Source organism: Hirundo rustica, chromosome 3, assembly GCF_015227805.2.
Source record: "Hirundo rustica isolate bHirRus1 chromosome 3, bHirRus1.pri.v3, whole genome shotgun sequence".
Classification (NCBI taxonomy): Eukaryota; Metazoa; Chordata; class Aves; order Passeriformes; family Hirundinidae; genus Hirundo; species Hirundo rustica.
The window spans coordinates 40,748,187-40,768,212 of NC_053452.1; the positions used below are offsets into that span (position 1 = coordinate 40,748,187).

Consider the following 20,026-nt stretch of genomic DNA (forward strand, 5'->3'; position numbering starts at 1 on the left):
GTCAAAAATCTTGCTAAACCTGAAAAGAGAAGTGAGAACATGCTGCTTACACTCTTGCCCATAAATACAGAACTGTATGGGTCACTGCAGGCTGACAAAAAGCTGAGACTAGGGGTGAATGAACTTTGCAGTAATTTTGTCTGTTAAAGCAGTCCCTATAGTTTTGATGGGAGACTCAATTTTTATTCTCCCTACTTCCCCATCTGTATAACCATCTGTTTGCTCCTTCCTTCCCACTGATTCAATTCCCAGGTGTTTAGGAGGGCCATCTTCTGTTAGACAGTACTTCGGAGGGCTGCACCTCCCTCCAACCTTGACTTCCTTTCTGTACCAAAGAAAGTGCAAGAAAGGCAAATATTCTTTGTTCCAGTTCAACTGCCTATTTAGAGAACCACAGAATTAGGATTAACAGGAAGAGGCCTCTGGAATCACATAATCCAACCCTGCTGAGGTCTCAGTATACTGTGCAGTGCTTCCTTTTTCTAGTTTTCAGGGCAGTCTCCAACTTCAGTAGGCAAAACATGAGTACTTCCCAGAAGATACACATGTGGGAAGACCTTGGAAAAGAGCGACACTTTTCCTGAGGAAGTTCAGGATTCGAGAAGTGACCCAGGAAGTTTATTGGTGAAGATAATGAATGAGAAAAAATCCTCAGCCTGGGTAACTACTGTGTGCATCTTCCTAATAGATGGAAGGAGAGCAGGTTTTGCAAACTACTTCAGCCCAAGTCTGCTGAAGTATTGTGAGCATGGGATAAAACTCAGAGTACAAAGAAACTTGATACCGCTCAGTTTTGGAAAACAGAGAGAGAGAGAGACACTCTTATCAGAAGGGCCAGATTCTCCTCTCAACACTTCCAGTCATTTTCCAGGTAACTGAGAACTGCTCAAGCACTCATTTTAACACTTACAAAATGCATTAAATATTTTTCATTATCTGTATGTGTGAAACAATAAATTAGTGCTCACAAAGAGTTGAATCCCTTAATATAGCAACAAGCATAAAACATTCAAAATAATGTTCATGAACACCATCTCTTGCATTGGGAATAAAACAAGTGTTATAGCGCGATTTTGTAAAAGAAGTTTGTAATACTTTGATGTCTTGCATTGATTTTTTCCAATGCCACTGCATAGTTACCACAAAATTAGTACAGAGCTGAATATTTTAGATACCAAAGGGACTTTTTTTTTTTTTTTTCTTGTGAAGACTTAATTACTTGCTGATACATAAGAACATATTTTTTCTTGTTTGGGACTGCTACCAAGTCATCACAGCCATTTCTCTATATTCCCCACTCTGCTCACATGACTCTCAAAGGTGTACAGTGTTTTTTTCCTGAACTGAAAGAGGTACAACTTCCATAACATCTGTGACCTTGTAAATCAGCTGGTAGGATGAATTACAAAAGCACTGCTTTGTGAGGCCTTTCAAGAGGTTTGTACATGTTAGATCAGGCAGACCAATTTAACTGGGCTTCAGAGACAGCAGTGTGGACATCAATACTCTTGGAGTGCAGCTGAGAAGGTATTAGTTACATATCCAACTTCTAAACAATGTAGACCAAACACTTGTCCATGAAGATCTCTTGATGAAAAGTTTTGCAGAGTATATCCTATCTAAAACCTCAATGCAGTGAGCAAGATGCAGAAAAGAAGAAAAGGAAAACTGTCTGGTCATGATAAACCACATAAAGTCACCAGCAGAAATTATAGTTGGGTTTCAGCAGTCATCACCACATTCCTTAATGAGAAGCAGGGACTTATGGGCCTGGCATTTCTAAGTCTGAAGGGATTTTAGCCTGCTAGCAGTGCTAACTCTTTCTCAGGGGAAAAGCTCTCAAGAAAGCCTCTTCTCAAAACAATCTTGGCAATACAACTATCCTTTCCCAAAACAATCTTTCTCCGGGTGGGGTTTTGCTGTTCCTCTAGTTTAACCAATGGAATTAGAGAGGCGTCGTTCCTATTCACCAGTCATGTTAAGTCTATATCGGAACACCTTATAAAAGGTGGTAAGAATTAGACAATAAAGCTTCTCTATACTCTTTGCCTCCTGAAAAATACTTGGAGTCTTTCGTCATTCTTTTGTGTCCAACAGTGACAGGGACTGTCTTATGGAATGCTGGAAAGGGTGAATTTTAAGATTTATCTATCTGTACCTGCTGACATACAGTAAGCTACGATAAAACAATTCAAATAAACTGAGCAGCAAACAAACAGAGCAGTTTCAGTTCTGTGGCCTTTGTCAAAGACCTAGCTGGCAGTAAATTAAGTTTTACTGTTGCAGACAGTAAAACTCCTGATGAATAATAATGAACAAAATAATTAATAACACAATCAATAAATAAGACCAGAATTTAGTCATCTTCAGACAAATTTCTTTGGCTATTAATAATCACAATATGCCACATTTAAGGAGTGTGCAAAGATCATTCAGTTTGATTCCAGTCTGTGCCCTGGTCAATGCGGGTTGGCAAGAAGCTGCCAGCACAACCTGATTCTTCATGCTGAAGCATCAATCCCCCTTCAGAGAACAGAACAGACAAAGGAGTGTTTGGTTGCTCTGATGGTGATGAAGATACAGGCCATGCTATAACTATTTGCCTAACATGTTCCCTTTTTTGATAAGAATTTTACATACGAAAACTACACTATCACACATATTTCTTTTGAATCTATGCATATTTCATCAACTGGTATATTTTCTTCATTTATTTTACATCAAACTGCAAAGTGCTTAGAAAGAAATGCCAATAAATCATTTGAACACCATTTAATTATCCTCAGTTTTTCCGACTGACAGAAAAACAGCTTCTGTAATAGAACATACATGTGACAGAACAAGGAAAACAAGGTGAAAAGAGCAGAGTGAAAGACAGCATCAGAAAATCCTCCCAGACATTTACTGTGTGGAAATATACATTTTTCAGTCCCAACCAGCTAAATGTTGAAAAGGGAATAAGGTTGAACCGACTGACATATTTTTCTCTAAGATGTCTGGTAACACTTAAAGGCTTAAAGCATTAGCTTGGAGTTTAAAGGGTTTTACTTCCTTTAAATCACCTTCTTTTATGAGGATTCTTATCTTTTCTAATTCTAATATGTTGAATCCTTAAGGGAGGGTTGAAAAGAGCAATGGAATGAAAAAAAAAAAAAAAAAAAAAGAAAGCCTAGCAAAACCCAGTGAGGAAATAGCCCAGTTTAGTAAGAGCTTATTAGCTGGTGAAAGAAGAACAATCTATACACCAAATGCACCATCATTTAATGAGAGACAAAGAGTGAGAAGACACAGCTATCAAAAAAAAAAAAAAAAAAAAAAAAGGTTAAAGAGTAGGGATAGATTTATTCTATGACACATAACCTATTGATTTTTGTGAACAAATGCACATGGTTCAGAAGTGCTGAGCATCCACAAACGGATTTGTGGCCACAGGAGATAAGGATGTTCCCCTCCTTTTATAATTCAGGCAATAAATTACAATATTATGTAGATAAACTGCTGCCAACCTGCTAGATCAGTGATGTAGGCCCTCCCCAACCCAAATTTCCACTGTTTTTCACAGCGCTTCCTATACTTCCTCTGGTGGCATAGGCTGTCTGCTTCAGGTAAACATAATTTAAACAATTCTGTGGATTTTGGTATGTAGTGTATGTATGTAGCTATATATTTACAGCTACCAAAAACAGCCTCCATATGACAGGAAGTACTGGAAGAGCACATTGCTATTCTAATTTCTAAATTCCTGGTTTTGCTGTGACTACCACAGTGAGGTGCCCTGGGAGCCACAGCTGGTGATGGCCATGCCCTGAGCACAGAGTAAATCTGCAGCCCGCACACTTCAGGAGAGAGCAGCCCCACCTCTGTTGTCCAAACATATCCCTGTGAGAGTAGCAGATGCCTGGTGTCTGGGCTCAAGGGACACCACTGTGCTTCATAAAACAATGCTGTGAACATTTGCGTCCAAAAACTTCCAGTGTTCATACAGCTTTGAAAAAAATCACAGCGTCACAATCCAGCTTCTTGATCTTTTCTTCATCTACCTCAGCCACAACAGCACACAACCAGAAGAGGCTGGAGGGGTGCAGGGTGTGGCTGGGGCAGGTTAGCATCTGAACACGTAATTTTATGAGGCTGGCTCGAGGGGAGTGCAGTACCTCTCTGAAAAACTCTACTGATACTGCAGTTTTTACCTGAGGGATCTGATCCCTCCCACAGCCCCCCTCCAGCAAACAGGCACAATTTCTGCATTACCATGAGCACGCCAAAGGACCACCAGTCGGCACTCTGCGTGTGTCCTCGCCGGTTGACCACCTCTGGGGCCATGTACTCTATCGTCCCGCAGAACGAGTACGCTCTCTTGTCATGGTCGATGGCTTCCTTGCTCAGACCAAAATCTACATAAATTGAAGCAGAAAAAGACTCGTCAGGTCTCTAACAAGTACTATCTGTGCTCTTGCTCGCTTAAATTGTTTGAACAAAACACACCAAGCAGTTGGTGAAGTGCCCTGCTGTCCATGTGCAGAAAGAGGCCACAGGCACACGTGTGCTGGAGCCCTGAGTATGTGGTGTGCCTGGCACCTGTCAAAATACACCCTGAAAATAGGCATATCGTTTTCCCTGATCAGAATGAGGTTCTGGCTCAAGGCAGAAGGGAGTTTAAATAAGCAGATATATACAGTTAAGGTTTGGTGAAGACAATGCTAGAGAGGATTCTCACGTAGCTAACCAAAGTATTTGGAATAATGACCCCAGATTACTGCAATGAAAACATGGGCTAGACAGTGCCTCTAGAGTGGCAAAGGGATATCTTTCCAGCCATCCTCTGCCTGGATTAAACAGTCATATTGGAAGCATCCTTCCATTCACAGTGGCAGGCAGCCAAACCTGCCTGCTTCACATCAGTCAAGAGCACAATTTTACCAAGAAAATGCTACGTTCTCCATGTGCTGTGCAGCAAGGGGGTTGACAAATCAACAGAGAATCTCAACACTCAAACTTCTGGCTTCTAGCTTTTGCAAGCGAACTCCTTCCAACCAAAGACCAAGATGTAAGCAATATACTGATGGAAAATAAAAATCAGTTTATAGGCATGAAGTTTTCTGTTCCTCACATACCTGTTATCTTAATGTGACCTTCTTCATCAAGAAGAATGCTATAAAGCAAAAAAGAAACATTCAGTCATTAGCCTGGCACAAAGTGCAGTTAAAAAACACGAACAACAAAATTTTAAGTCAGGTAAGGAGATATGCAAGATTCAAATACCTATGTAAACAAAATCTTAGTGGACTCTGTGGCTCCAGAAAGAAAAATGAACCTCAAAGGTTTGTTTATTCTCATGTCTGAGGCATGCACCACCTGAGGCAGCTCCATGAGGAGCCTCCTCTGTGCTCCATAGGATGCTCAAGGTGGGCACACAAACAGAGCTCAGAAAGAACAGGGTGTTCAAAGCCAACAGCTGCAGAGTACATGCTTCCAGCAGGAGAAGGAGCTACACGTTTCCTGTTCTTGTCATAATAAAAGGAAATCACATAAAGAATCAGGGCTTCAGCTCACTGGACCTAAAATTAAGTCCAAAGGTTCATGCTGAAGTAATAAAAGTCGTTGTAGAGCCCAGTGACTAGTCACAGCCTAACTGCATGGACCTCAGCCCCTGCTTACTTTTCCTGTCCAGAGAAGAGAGGAAAACTCAACCTGGAAGCCAAATTCAAGTGCTCTCACATTTGCCACCTGCCAACATATTTTTTCCTCATGAAGGCACTCCAACATTTCTGTAGTTCACCAAAAGCTGTGCTAGTTTTTGTGGAAACAAGAAGGAACACCGAATTTGAAAAATGATGATTTTGATAAATAAAAACTGACATAGTAATGACGGTGGTCTTTCTTCAGTCCTAGTTAGACTGAGTATATTCCTCTTTTCAAACTGATCTAGCATGGTGCCAGCTATTATTATATTCCTCTTCCTTTAGTTCTCTAAAGAACCACTTTAATCTAATTATTCAGGAAAAGAAATAGGATAGAAGTGAACCAAATATAATGGGCTATGCTTTTGTGAAAAGTTGTGTCTGAACTGAAACTTAATTGAAAAAATATGCTCTTCTGTCATTCATGCATTTAGAAAAAGCTGTTTTGCAAGTCATGAAAGGCCAACAGCTAAGTCAGTACCATGTGTCCAATAATTAAAGCCTTTTCTTCTCAATAAAAGCATCTTACCTTTATTCTTTCTCCACAGTTTCCTTGAACACATAATTTTCAAGTACTAGTCTATACCAGACATGTTTAAATGTATCTTTCTGACTACAACCCTCAAACCTGTGCTTCAGAAGGGAACAGAATAAAACACCTGCCAGTGTGGAAGTGACCATGAATGTACGAACTCCCAAGACCTGGATCTGGAAAAACAACAGAGGGTATAGAGCTCACAGAAATCACCCAGAATTTTGCCCCACACCCAGGAAGCCCCTGTGAATAACTATGCAATTCAAAGGTTGTGGGATTTCCCCAGAAACATTGATTTTACATTTAATGGGTTTTAAATTTCATAATTTCCTACTGAAAATCCATGTTGCTTCGATACATACACAATGTATATTTCCCATACTTTGCCCTGATTAAAGGGTTCACACCTTACCCTCATTAAAGGGATAGAGGCAACACCAAGAGAGCTTTCAGACCTGTAATACTGCCTGAGGTTGAGTCAGAAACATAGAGCAACTCTTTCTCACACTGTTTGCAAGAGCAGCAAAATGGACAGATCCTGGCTTCCAACGGATGTGTATCCTATATCCCCTAAAAGGTGATCTACAGTTCCTTCCTCCATCTCACATTCTCTAATCACCCTTCTACCATGCCCTCAGCTGCTGGCAGCTTCCTCTGTGGCCCCTGGCAGCTGCCTTTGGACATCTGGGTGCCTCCACATTTGCCATCTGGCAGCAGAAATAATGCTACAGTTACTAACCGAAGATTATATTTCATTTAAAAAGAAAACAATATGCTAATAGTGAGGGGGAAAAAAAAAAAAAAAAAGGCAACTGTTGCATGGAATCATCTTAGAGTGAAATTAAGAAGAAAAGAACAAAGTACCTGCTTCTAAGAATGCAAATTCGAACAACAGACAAATAGTTTTCCTGTGACAGTAGAAGCAAACTCTCTTCTTATCTTTATCACTTTACAATTCCTTTTTATTCCACAATATCCACAGCGGACATTCTATTGTGAAAATCACAATTCCTTTAGCTATGGTTTGCAGGATAAACTAATCTGAAATAAGATAGTATTATTCTATGGAAGGGAAAAAGAACCAGAAGTTCTTAATATGATTCAGGCTTGAGAATAATCTTTCATCTAAATTAATGTTTTGAAATTATAAAAAGCATAAAAAGTAGACTACTTTTAAATGCTAAACTAGGTCACCATCACATTGAGTGATAAACTTCAGCTAGGAGGTTATTTTAATTTTTATTTGTTCAGTCTAATGCTTGACTGCTTTTACAGGATACTGTCATTATCAACCTTCTCTTCAAAGTAGTAATAACAGTTATTAAGTCAAAAATACACCAACACAATAAATAAGTGAACCACACACAGGCTTGGAACAAAAAAACGCCACAAAATAAGGGTGTCTCTTAGAGAAGAGGAAGCTGAGAGGAGACATCACAGTCTACAGGTTTCTCAAGAGAGGAAGAGGAGGGCAGGCACTGATCTCTTCTCTGCAGTGACCAGTGACAGGACCCAAAGGAATGGACTGAAGTTGTGTCAGGGGAGGTTTAGGCTGGATATTAGGAAAAGATTCTTCACCCAGAGGGTGTTTGGGCACTGGAACAGGCTCCCCAGCGAAGTGGTCACAGCACCAAACCTGAGAAAGTTCGAGGAGCTTTTGGACAATGCTCTCAGACACTTGGTGCGATTCTTGGGATTGTCTTGGAGATGGTCTGTTATTCTGTGATTGAACCTTTTAGCATCAGAATCATCCCACAAACATTCAAACTGCTTTCAGTGACCTCAATTTAAAAGTATGCCTTGAGAAAATAAAGGCTGGAAATCTCCATGCTAGAGGCTGGGGCAGCTAAATTAGTAGCAGAGGAATGATACAGACTGAGTTACAGGAGAAGTCTCATAGCAGAGCTAGGGCTGCAAACTCTCTATCAACTTTTCCACTGAACTTTATCACAGGGAAAAAAAGCTTTTGTTATGGGTTGTTGGCATTGCTTTATATCATGTCTTAAAACAAGGCCTGAAAAATTCTCTCCCATTTCTCTCTCCCTCTTTATTTTTGGTTTTGAGTCACGACTTCTGGGCTCCACTCTGAGCTCCAAAATCCCCAAATCAGTGTGGAGTTCTGCCAAATCTAATAAAGCTGGAACTCTGGGCTCGGTTTGGTTGGGGTTTTTTTGTTGGTCTGGGATCCCCCCTCTCCTTCCCCCCTGTCCCCTTCCCCCCCCCCCCCCCCCCGGATGATCTAAGTGTCATTCTAAGTGAGAGCAGCTTTGCAGAAGATTCAACCCACACTTTATGCTAATCAGAAACTGTAGCCAAATTCTCAGGTGGGAAATAAAACCTGAAACTTTATCAAGAGTGCTTTGCTTTATTTCATTGCATATTTTATTACGAAAGTATCAGATGAAGTAGTCAAATATCCACTAAAGAGATGAAGATTCTCTCAAATAGTCAGTGTTTTTTTGTGACATTTCAGTGTTTGCATGACCCCATCCTTTCTCACATGACCCCATGCTATCTCATCCTGCTGAACACAAATTGCTCTTTGCTGTAGCTTTGTTGACACCATGAAATTAAAAAAGCACTGCTTACATCAATGGAAGCTTTCCACCATAAGCCTTTGTTTTTCACTGATTCTCAGACCTGCCCTCTCTATACAGGGCAGTTAAATTCATAAATCAGCAGTCATGGCTGGCAACATGCTGCATTAAGAAGTGTTGTTTGGCTTTTTGAGAGTATAGCTCAATGTATCTGAAGTTGTTATATGAGCTGTTATACGAACTGTCCCTTGTGTAGACAGCTGAGGGCCTTAAAATGTTCATCACTCCTTGTTAACCTAAGACCCTATTCCAGAGCTCAAGGTGCATCTAGGCTCCTGAAATGAGAAATGGTAAAGATTAATAATAGTTTATCCATTTTCAGATGGTAGAGTTATTTCTAAGTCACTCAGACCCTTAAACCACAGCTTAAGAAATAACATATACCTCATGTACTACTTTCTAATACCTTCCCATTTTTCTTTTTTGGTTTATTTACCATATATACCAGGGTATATATACCATATTTTATAGCTTGATTGCACAGTTCTTAAGTAAAAATGTGCCTCACAATGTCAGGAACTCTGGCTCCCAGTGTGACTGAACAATACCTTGTTGCACAAGGAATGCCACTGAAATCACCAAGACAACTCAAGGAGAAGAATTTATCCGCAACAATTCAAGAGAAGTATCTGCTTGCTCTAAACAAGACTTTAACCAGAAAGCTCAATTACTTGTCTTTTTGAACAAGGTACAGCTAACTTGAGAACAACTCCCAGTTGCCCTTGAAATTAACTCATAGCTTTGAATTGTTAACATGGATCTTTGCACAGAGAATCTTAAAAAAAAAAAAAAAAAAAAAAAAAAGCTGAACCTTAAATTTTAATGTACTGAGGTTTCTTCCAAGTGGTTTGAACAGCGCTGGTTTTTGTGGTTTTTTGGGATTCTTTTTTTTTTTTTAAAGCATTCCAATGAGCTTTGTTTTAGCATACTTACAGAGATGACAAGCAACCCCAAATCTATCAGCAGTTACTTTTGGAAGCTTCTGATGAACAGCAAAAGCACTGAACAATGAAAGGTCTAATACAGTGCCTATCTTTAATAAAGGGGAGAGAGGGAGAGAAAGAATTGGGAAATTACTAATTAATTATTAATTAATCTCCACTTCTGCAGATCTGACAGAGCAAACCTTGTGCTGTAATCACACTGGTAATGCCTCCGCTGAAGGTGTGTGTGTGTGATTCTGCATGTTGCACTTCAAAGGAGAGAGGGATCAAGGGAAACCAAAGGGGAGCAAGGAGAATGACTAAACCCCTGTAAAGAGTGACTAGTGAAGAAGAGTTCAGTACCTGCATCATTTAGGGTACAGAGGAGGGTCTAAGGAAAAGGATGTTCTCACAATCCCCTGAGGCTGCTCCTGAGAGCAGAACAAGCAGGTGGGGCTCCTAGGAGGACAGGCCAATGAGCATCGGCCTGCAGTGGGAGCAAAGAAATTTCAAACTAGCTATTAAGGGCAACATTTCAGATGAACAACTGCTGGAGCACTGCCAAGAGGCTTCCTGTGTAGAGCACGGATTCTCCACCAGCTGTTTTAAGCCTAGGTTAGCAACACACCTGTTATGGTCTTGATCCCACCAGGGGGCAAGGGGAGGATGAGAACATCCTGGGATGGTCCTAGTTTTCTTTTATCACCTTTAGAAAGATACTCCTTCCCAGATGTAATGCAAAAATTTAGCTTCCCCCCAACCCCCTCCCCCAAGAATAATTGTTTTATTCTGCTGTATCTATTTCTTTAACGCAAACCTAAAGTTCCGGAGAAATCATAGGCTGTTGTGCTCTGCTCTCCTAGGTGTGAGAACACATAGGCTTCACACTTACAGAGATTTTTTAGAGGATATGGTTTTCAGTCAGAGGCCCTGCTTTATCTGCAGGTATGAACTTCTGGGTCATTCCCTTTCCTATACAACAGTTATGTTCATGTAAACTAATTTTATACTACATGATTTGCATCCAAAATAAACTATATTACAGTTAATCCATTTAACTCTACATCAAAGACTGTATACACAAAAATTATAAAACGCAAGAGTGAGGGCTGCCACCTTAACTTTACACAGTGATCTCTCTGTGTAAAGGTCTTCAGTTACATGATGATACTTTTTATTTTCCTCCACAGAAATCTTGTCTCAGTTGGCAGACTGGTAACACTCAAGGAGGGATTTTAGCAGAGCAGTACAGCAAAGGGGATGGCTGGTCTCAGCTCAGACAAAAATATAGAGGAGACTGGATTCCATCTGTACCTTTTCAACATGCTTCTATGTGACAATGACAAATCAGTGACACCTTCCTTCCTTAGATGAGCTCCAATTTCTTGATTCACTGATCCCTGATTTGAAGCGCTGCAGCTCAGTCTGCAGTAATATAAAATGCTCTCACTTGCAACTGGCATCATTGAGAGATGTTTTTTGGGATCCTAAGTGACACTTCCTGCTGAGAACTCAGAAAAATCCAGTTCTCAGTAACTCAAATACAATTAACAGTTTTGACACACACTTAATTTTCTCTTTGGTTTCTAACTTCTTCTAAAGCAAAAATTTACAGCATATGCCTAAAAATGTAATGGCATTGTGGCATATCTGAATATACAAGCTCACATCTGGATACCTTCTAATAGCGGATTCATATATTATGTGTTACCTCAAAAATCAGCCTCATCTAACATCAGAGAGAAAAGCAGTGCATGATTCACACAAATGCTCACTGGAATCAAAGTATAAAACAGAAAATCTGTAATTGGAGTTATTTTATTGTGTACATATTTGTTGATGCTGAATGGATAAAACAGCAATTCAGAATGAAATTGAAATTGAGGAGCTGCTGGCAGACAATACAAGAGCCTGTGGCTGTAGCAGCTGGGTTGTCACCACTCCTACCTGCTTTTCATACCAGGAACAAACCAATACTCTTCTCCCTCCAGTTGTTTAGTTTGTAGGATGACTTCCAATATTTGCCAAAGACTCTGGTTTCCAGTTTTGGTAGCATAAACGGGCAAGATTGGAAAATTTGATACACTGCAGAAAGACTTCTAGCCCAAAAGACTGAGAGCTCTTGCTGTGTACATCTGTCGAATTCACATAGTACTACTACTGCTACTACTATTTTTCTAACCAAAACATAAAATTGGATTTGAAATTTAAATCACATAGAACTGCAATGGAGATAAAGAGTCTCCTCTCCTTCAACTTCTCACCTATAAAGTCCACCTTCCATCACTTTTGGTCTCATGCTTTGCCTGTGAGAGTGAAACCAGTAACACACCATTTTAAAGAAAGAGCTGCATATTCTTCAGTTTGATGTCACAGAAGGAAAACGCTGCTGTGCTCCTTTAGGTAATGGCTACAGTAAAACTGGACGGTGCCACACCATATTCTGTATAAGCTGGAGTGGAGTTGCTTTGAGTGGTTTACACTGCATCAGGGGGAAGGCCAGATTAAATGCTGCAAACAAAGAACAGTGCCACTGAAGTTAAAGGCACAGGGATCTGAACGCTTTAGTGAAATCATTCACAAAACTGAAGGCCAGGCACACAGAGGTCGCATCATACTGGAGCACAGTCAAAACATTTGGCCTCATGCTAAGATGGTACGATAGAAAAACCCTTCTGCTTTTAGTGACGGTCTTGTGTAGAGTCTCACAAACAACAAGAAAGGCAGAGCCCCTGGCACTTTCTCATTTGTCACTACTGTTTGACAAGGAGCAGAAGCAACCTAAAAGTTCAAGTATTTATGTTTCTGTTCACTTTTCCTTGTTAACTTACTTTTCTGGTTTTAGATCCCTGTAAATAATTCCAAGACCATGGAGGTGGTCTAATGCCAAGGCCAGCTCAGCTAAGTAGAACTTGACATCCTCTTCTGTAAACATCACCTAGAGAGAAGGAAGAGAAGACCACATCTATTTATCGGACAGTGGTGGACCTGGCTTGCCTTAAGCAGACATGGGGAAGGAACTGTCTAACCTGGGAATGCTGGAAGGACCATCATATCAGGTTCAATTTTCCATAATTTGTCTGAACTGACATTAACAATTCTTACCAGATTCTCCCTATAAAACAGAACTTGATCTGTTGAGTACCTCTGTTCCTTAAAATATGCTGCTCTCATTCATTGTTTGATCTGTTTAGATGACATTATGTCACATTATTAGGAATAAATTAACTTCCTAGCCTTTGGAAATACACAGCAAAATTAAACACATTCAGTGCAGCCCATATTACTTTCATATCCTTTAACTTGCTACAATCTTGGCATTTGCTTACCAGATTCCCATGAAATAACATGGGAAACCTTTTTGGGGAAGTGGAATACTTCCAAGTCAGAACAGAATACACAGCTTGAAAAGAATCGGACTAATTTAAAACTTCATGCCTTGGAGGTTCAAGGAATATCAGTGCAGATGCCCAAAGCAGTGATGTGCTGTCTAACATCCAGGGCCTGATGAGGTGCCAGATGAAGACGTTGAAGTGTTTTCTGTAGCTGACATGGATACTGCTAACACTGAAAGCTGTGTTTTAGGTGAGAAGAAACTTCTGTAATCAAAAACCCAATAAGCTCTCAAAAACTCGGATGGCAGGAAACCCCTTTGGTTCAACTTCCATTATATCTCAGATGTTCTCTTTAATTTAATTTCAGTATGCACAGAGATAATAACACAGAAAAAGAAGCTGATATACTGGATACACAAGTGTGATTATGCATGACAAAAGTAAAATGAGTCAGCTCAATACAAACTTACTTGTCATATGTAAATGCAAATTCTACAGTAGAAGTTGCAGAGCTTAACTTTAAAATTAAATTTCTTCTCCCAAAAAGGGAAAATATCTGAGCCAAAATATCTGAGTGCTTTGAGAAGTTCCAGAGAATTGAGAGAAAAAAAAAATGATTTGGAGAACAGATGTCACATAATTTAGTTAAAGATTTTACTGCAAAGGCTAGAAATAAAGACAGAAGAAAAATAATAAATACATAAGCAAAAGTTCACAAATTTAATTGTATTGAATGTAAAAATTACATTAATTTTAAAAGAAATTTAAATTATTTGTAAGATTTAAAATAAATAATGTAGGCAAGAAATTAACAGAATCAAGGAAAAAATCTATACATATACACCTAGTTAAAGTCAAATGTCACAAAAAGACAGAGCAAGAAATAGGAAAGCTCTGCATGCATGCAATATACATATATGGGATCTGACTGAAAGTCCACTGAAATCAACACCTTTCAACCAAATCTGTAACAACAAATTGCAAACAGTTCAAGTTTTCCCAGAACTTCTTCCCTTGCAATACCTTGTCCCTGAACAGCTGCAAAGTATAGGCAGGCAAGGCGAGCTGCACACACTGAATAAAAAATAAGTATGTTTTTACTGCCAGCTCAATGATGGTATACAGCACAGGAGTTGGTGAACTGCCCTGGACAAGCTTTGGGGAGGACGTGAAGCTTTAAAGAAGTATGAAGTCTGAGCTGTTATCTTCCACTTTTGAGTTCACTGGCTGTGCAGAACAGGGACCTGCACTCTAAGGCAAGAGCCACATTTTCTGTCTTCTTCCATGAAACCAGAGAGGCCCTTGCTGAGACAGCAGCACTGCCTCGCTAATAAAGCTTGGTCTCATGACAATAGCAGAAGGGCATTTTAAATTTAAATATTTAAAATCTTTTTCCACATATTAAAAATAACTGCCACCAGGGACTGAATATTTATACCAGGATCATTACTAAGCAGTGTAGTTAACTTGTTACCACTGTCTTCTTGCATTAGCAAGCAAGCCTTAAAAGCAAACACTTGGGGTCCCAAGTTGCAGTGCACACAGTATCCTTCAGCACGTCACTGAATCAGGAATTGAAGTGAGGGAGGAGGGGAAAGCTAGGGAGCTTTTGACTGAAAATACTGTCTTCACAGTTTTTTTAGTGCATCACTAGCTCCTCAAACCCAAGAAGAGAAACAGAGCTTCCCCTCAAGATGACATTTGAAAGTTTCCTGTCTTTAAAGACTCTGTGATAAGTGGTTGCCCAAACCCCTGTCCCCACACCCTGAGAAGTACCAAGAGCTGGGGACATCATGTTGGTGACAGAGAACACCAGGGCACAGACAACTGCAGGGCAGCCATCCTACCTCACTGGAGCCTCCTGCACTCTTGTAGGGACCTCTCTGAGACTGCTGGCTCACAGAGGTTTGGAGATAAAGGAAAGAACTAAAGGAACCTAGAAAACCTACCAGGGCTGCTCTGTGCAGGCATCAGCAAGACTTGGGTTTGGGACGTTCCCTGCCTGCAGCAGTCCCTCTCCAGGGGCATGGCATGCTGAGGACAGGGGAGGGATGAGAGCCTGGGGAGGGGATGGAAGGAGCAGCTGCTCCTGGCAGGCAGGAGGAGAGCGGGTGAGGGCCGTGATAGCCAATCTCCCATGTCTGCGCTGGAGCGTGGCCCTTGACCTGCTCCCAGCACTGCAGGAGCTGGCCCTGACCCATGGCCATCTCTTCCCTTTGCTGGCAGTGTGTGTGTTTTTCCAGTGGGTCTGTGCTCATTCCAAGGGCGAAATGTATTGAGTATTGATTTCTCAGACAGTGCCTCATCACATCCAGGACTTACTGTGAAAGCATCGAGTCTGGGGCTATTTTGCTCTGGGAATGGCTTAGCAGCAGTGCAGTTTTCTCTGGCAGCGATGCCTACGTGGTATGTGCTGCATTACCTCTGGCGTAACTCAAATACTCTTGTTAAGAACCCGCCTAACCGTGAAAATGAGGTAACTCCATTACATATATATATGACTATTCCCAAGGCCATTTTTCATTCCCGTGAACTCAGTCTGAGTTCTGAAAATCCAAGACAGTCTTTAAATACTGAGTTAAAGATCTATCAGCTTACCTCTTTGGAGAGTCTGGTGAAAAGGTCCCCTCCCCGCAGGAAATCTAGTATTAGATACAACTTTCCCTCTGTTTGAAATGCTGCATGAGAAAAGGATGAAGATGTTGGAAGTTTGAATCAAGATAAAGTCCCCAGTGAGTAAGTCCGAGCTGACTAGCAGTGTAACATTCATGTCATTGCTTCACTGTCACTTCAAAACTTTGAGAACCCCCCCAAAAAAACTTCTGTATAGAACTTAGCAATCGAGCTTAGGTTATGGGAAAAAATAGCGTCAGTTGGGAGACAGCAGCTGATTATGAATATATTCAACTCCATGCTAAGCAGTTGTGAATTATCAGTGTTTCCCACTCCACAAGGTATCAGGAGTTACCAAGAGCGAGGCACAGAGAGAAGTTCCCACATTTGTGTGAGAGGAAACTCCGCACTGCCCAAATGTCCTCAGAATACCTCTTACAGTAATAGTGGGACTGGTGTGGCAGGAAGCAGCTCCAGCAAGATACCACATTCATGTACACACCTACGCAAATTTAGACCGGTACCGATTATGAAAACCAGCTTTTGTTTAAATTCTCTGTCTTTCTAAACAATACGTGACAGTGGGTAAGGTGTTGGCAGATATAAGTTCACCAGCTAGCCCATCAGCACTACCTACCACACCAGACTTTATGACAAATTTATTTTGATGGAGGAATGGCTAAAACTTACACATATCAACTATCTCCTTTAGCTTAAACAAAGAATTTCACACAGTTAGCCTCTATGACTTTGTTAGAAACAGAGTCATAAGTAGGCAGGGAATATCTGCATGGAAGTGTCACACATCTAGGCACAATTCTCCAACAAATTTAAGAACAAACACAGATTATATTTTATTATAGTTACCATAATGAAGCTTGACTATGAAAGGATGGTTCACTTCTGCCAAAATATCTCTCTCCATTTTTGATCGTACCCGATCACGAACTACAAAGAAAGAACAATAAGAACAATAAAAACAGTGACATATTAAGAGGCAGCATGGTCACTGGATACAGCACTGGAATAAGGATCTGGCAATCTGGACTCTGATTCTCGCTCTGCTGATGGCTTGTATGACCTTCGGCAAATCAGATCACTCCAGTGTCCTCTATTTCTGACGGTCTGGTCTGTGTAGCAAGTTTTCCAGGAAGGTCTTGTGTCTTTCCCTACAGAGAGCTAGCTAAAATGACTACAGTACAACAAACAAGAAGGCAATGACACTTCACAGAAGAGAATGTTAATGCGGAAATGAAAACTACACAAAATTAATTACTTTACTTCATTTAAGATGAAATTGAATGTACCAGTCCCAGAGCAAGTCAGATTAATCTTGTTCAAATTAATTTATTGCATTTTGCTGATGCTAGCAGTGTTTATGATGTACCACTGAATAGCACTTTCTGGAAGTGCTATATAATATATTACAATATTCAAAACTTCCAATAAACCACCACACAAACGATCAGTTATAAAGAAAAATTCCAAGTAAAAATAGTAACCAATTATTTTTATGTGTAGAGATAACTTTATTGTGTGATAGCAGAGAGAAAAATACTTTTTGTGGTTGAGATGAACAGAGAGTAAGGGAAATCATAATTTCAGAGGTGAGCTGAGTTCAAGCTAAACAAAACTAATGCTTAAGACTTCATACCAAAGCCATTTAGCAGAATATTCTGACACTGAAGAGGATTCAAGTCCCTATGCTATCAAATCTTGATCCTAAAGACACATTTTTCAGTCAATCACTATTTTACTGATAGTATTGACATTTTCTTCCTTTTTCTTCACAATGCCAATACACTTTCCAGATGAAAGCATCTACCAGAGATATTATGAAACTATTTTAGGTAGCAAAGCCTGAGATCTCAGTTACTCTGTCACTGCAGGCATGTGTTGTGGAGCTGCTGCTCTCAGTACCCAAGGAAGGAACATACCATAACAAAACCCCCTGTCTATTGCTGTACTTCAAAAACTGATGCACAGAAATAGGTCCAAACCAGCTGATCTGAAAACCTTAAATAGCACTGGTGATATACTTGGATTTCTTGCTATTTTGATGCTTTATTTAGGCCAATAATGACGTAAGCTTTACTAGCTCATTCAGCCCAAGATACCTTGTAGATAAATTCAAAACAAAGGGAACTGCGGAATCATAATCTCATCCCTCAAGTAAAAAGCACACAGCATACACTCACAAAATGCTTAACCTATGTGAACACAGACCATTTCTTGTGCTGTCCATCAGCGATGATCCCAGGCAGGAATTCATGTTGGATGAGTGGGCATTGCTGGACACTCTACATGGGACATTTCCCATGAAGCTTGGCTAGGCAGCCTAAGGAAGTGCCTACCTGCATTTGCACTGCACAGCTGTGAGAATGGGCTCTCAGAAAGCAGCACACCCTCCTCCACTTGTCATTTTAAGCTCTCACCAGCGAAAGGCCCCCGCTGTGCAGCCCTGTGCTTTGCCAAAGCCCTGTGCCCTGCTTGCTGCTGTGGTGGTTACCAGGTGTGGACCTGCAGCCACACAAGTCACCCTTCTCCCCACATGCAACAAGAGGCACACCAGACTTAGAGAGAAGGTGATGTCACCACAGAAGACATCTCACTCTCCAGCCATGGCCCTGTAGCCACTCTGAACCTAAAGCTGCTGCATTATGATGCTATATTTCCTTTTGAAAACCTGTCTTTCGGGAGCAGAAACCAGGCTTGTGAACATGGAGGTTCAGCAGCACCATGGACTGTCCCCCTCTGGGCACTGCTGTCCTCCTAGGGACTGGGCCAGCCCAGCAATCCTCAGGCACCATTTGGTGGCAAGAGCACTAACGAGGGTGCCTGGCAGTGGGATGAGCTCTGCCCTGCTCCCTGGGCTGAGACCTCCCTGGTGCCCCACCATGCTTCCTTTGGGGCCAACTGGATCCTGTCAGGATGCTCAAATTAGTGCTCCCACGGCAGATACCATTTTCCACTTACAGCTTTCCTCTTGAAGATCTTCTGCAGAGAAAGATCCAGCAAGACAGTGCCTATTACACACATCTTAATGGACTGCCTTGGCCAAGGGCACTGGGCTGCAAGCAAATGTGATAAACAGCGAAGTCCCAGTGGGAATATCTACTGACTGCACTGAGGTACAGCAGCATGGTCCCTCCCCAGAGTCCTCTGGGGGTGGCTCAGGACAGCACCTGGCGATTTGGTTGCCCCTCTGAGTGGGTCAGTCTCTCTCCAGTGATTTGGGAAACGGTCTTCTTAATGTCGCCACGCTGAAATTGGTGTTTGAAAGTTTAAATTTTTTTAAACTAGGAATGGGTTGCCAGATGATAGGTCTACAGTCTTAGTGAACGTTTTCTCAATATTTTTTGTCCTTTTTGACAATTTTAACCAAAGTGCTGCTGAATCCCCTGACCTGAAACATCAGGGAGCGAAATCCCCCTGCATGTGGGACAAAAGTATCTGCCACTAACAGAAAGCTGTTTCTGCAGGATGATACATACAGAAAATTCACAAATAAAGATTTCACAGTCTGTCCAGAGATGTTTGGCAAAAAGCATTATTGATTATAAATTATTTTCTCATCCCTACCATTCAAAATTACCTTCAATAAGAAATGTTACTGCTTATTTAGGAGTGGAGCATTAATTAATTAATAAAGCAAGAACAAGGGGAGCTACAAACTAAGTTAACTTAGTTAAATCAGCATCAAAAAGTATCACAGCAGGAGAAATAAATCAGTGATCAAACCACGGCTTTAAATTTCATCCGTTATCCTCCTCACTTCTTTAAAACTCAGCACTTTGCCTCAAATGGAACAAAAGCGAAATAGGACTCAGGCCCAGGAACTTGCAACTCAATTTCAAATTCTTCACATAGCACAAGAACACAAAAAAGATAGTGAAAATAGAGTATGTACATAAAACTCTCTGTAACATCCTTTTCAATTCTATTTCTGTTATTTTAATCTGTTTTTAATACTGTCTGTTGTAGGCAAAAGTAGAGAGCTAAATTCTAAATTCAAATCCACACTGCCTATTTTCAGAAGACAAAGTATGTGCGCTGTGCCTAATTACCTCAGATATGGAGAAATACAGGCTCTCTAAAAGTGATCATAGTCTTGCTTCAATGGTTCTGCTTGGAAATACTATTTGCTTTACTGTGATTTTGTTATACACAGTACTGCACTCAAATCCTCTAAAGAGCAGCCTTTCATGTTGCACTTTCATCAGCAGAGCATTATTACAACACAAAGGAAAAAACAGAAAAGGATCCTGTTGACACACTGGATGCAGAAGCATACCAATAATGTCACATAGGGACTTCACGTGCTTTTCTTCTGAAATGCATA

The 20,026-nt window shown here is 40.7% G+C and overlaps 1 protein-coding gene across 3 annotated transcripts in view; it reads right to left on the bottom strand.

Moving 5' to 3' along the window:
• RPS6KA2 (ribosomal protein S6 kinase A2) overlaps nucleotides 1–20,026 on the bottom strand; it is a 292,629-nt gene that overhangs the window by 55,343 nt on the left and 217,260 nt on the right. For all 3 annotated transcript variants that reach the window (XM_040059468.2, XM_040059466.2, XM_040059467.2), the window contains 5 exons: nucleotides 16,552–16,632; nucleotides 15,670–15,749; nucleotides 12,568–12,674; nucleotides 5,115–5,152; nucleotides 4,252–4,394 (listed from right to left, as the gene is read on the bottom strand). In XM_040059468.2, coding sequence (XP_039915402.1) covers nucleotides 4,252–4,394; nucleotides 5,115–5,152; nucleotides 12,568–12,674; nucleotides 15,670–15,749; nucleotides 16,552–16,632 — 449 coding nt within the window. The remainder of the gene's footprint in view (nucleotides 1–4,251; nucleotides 4,395–5,114; nucleotides 5,153–12,567; nucleotides 12,675–15,669; nucleotides 15,750–16,551; nucleotides 16,633–20,026) is intronic.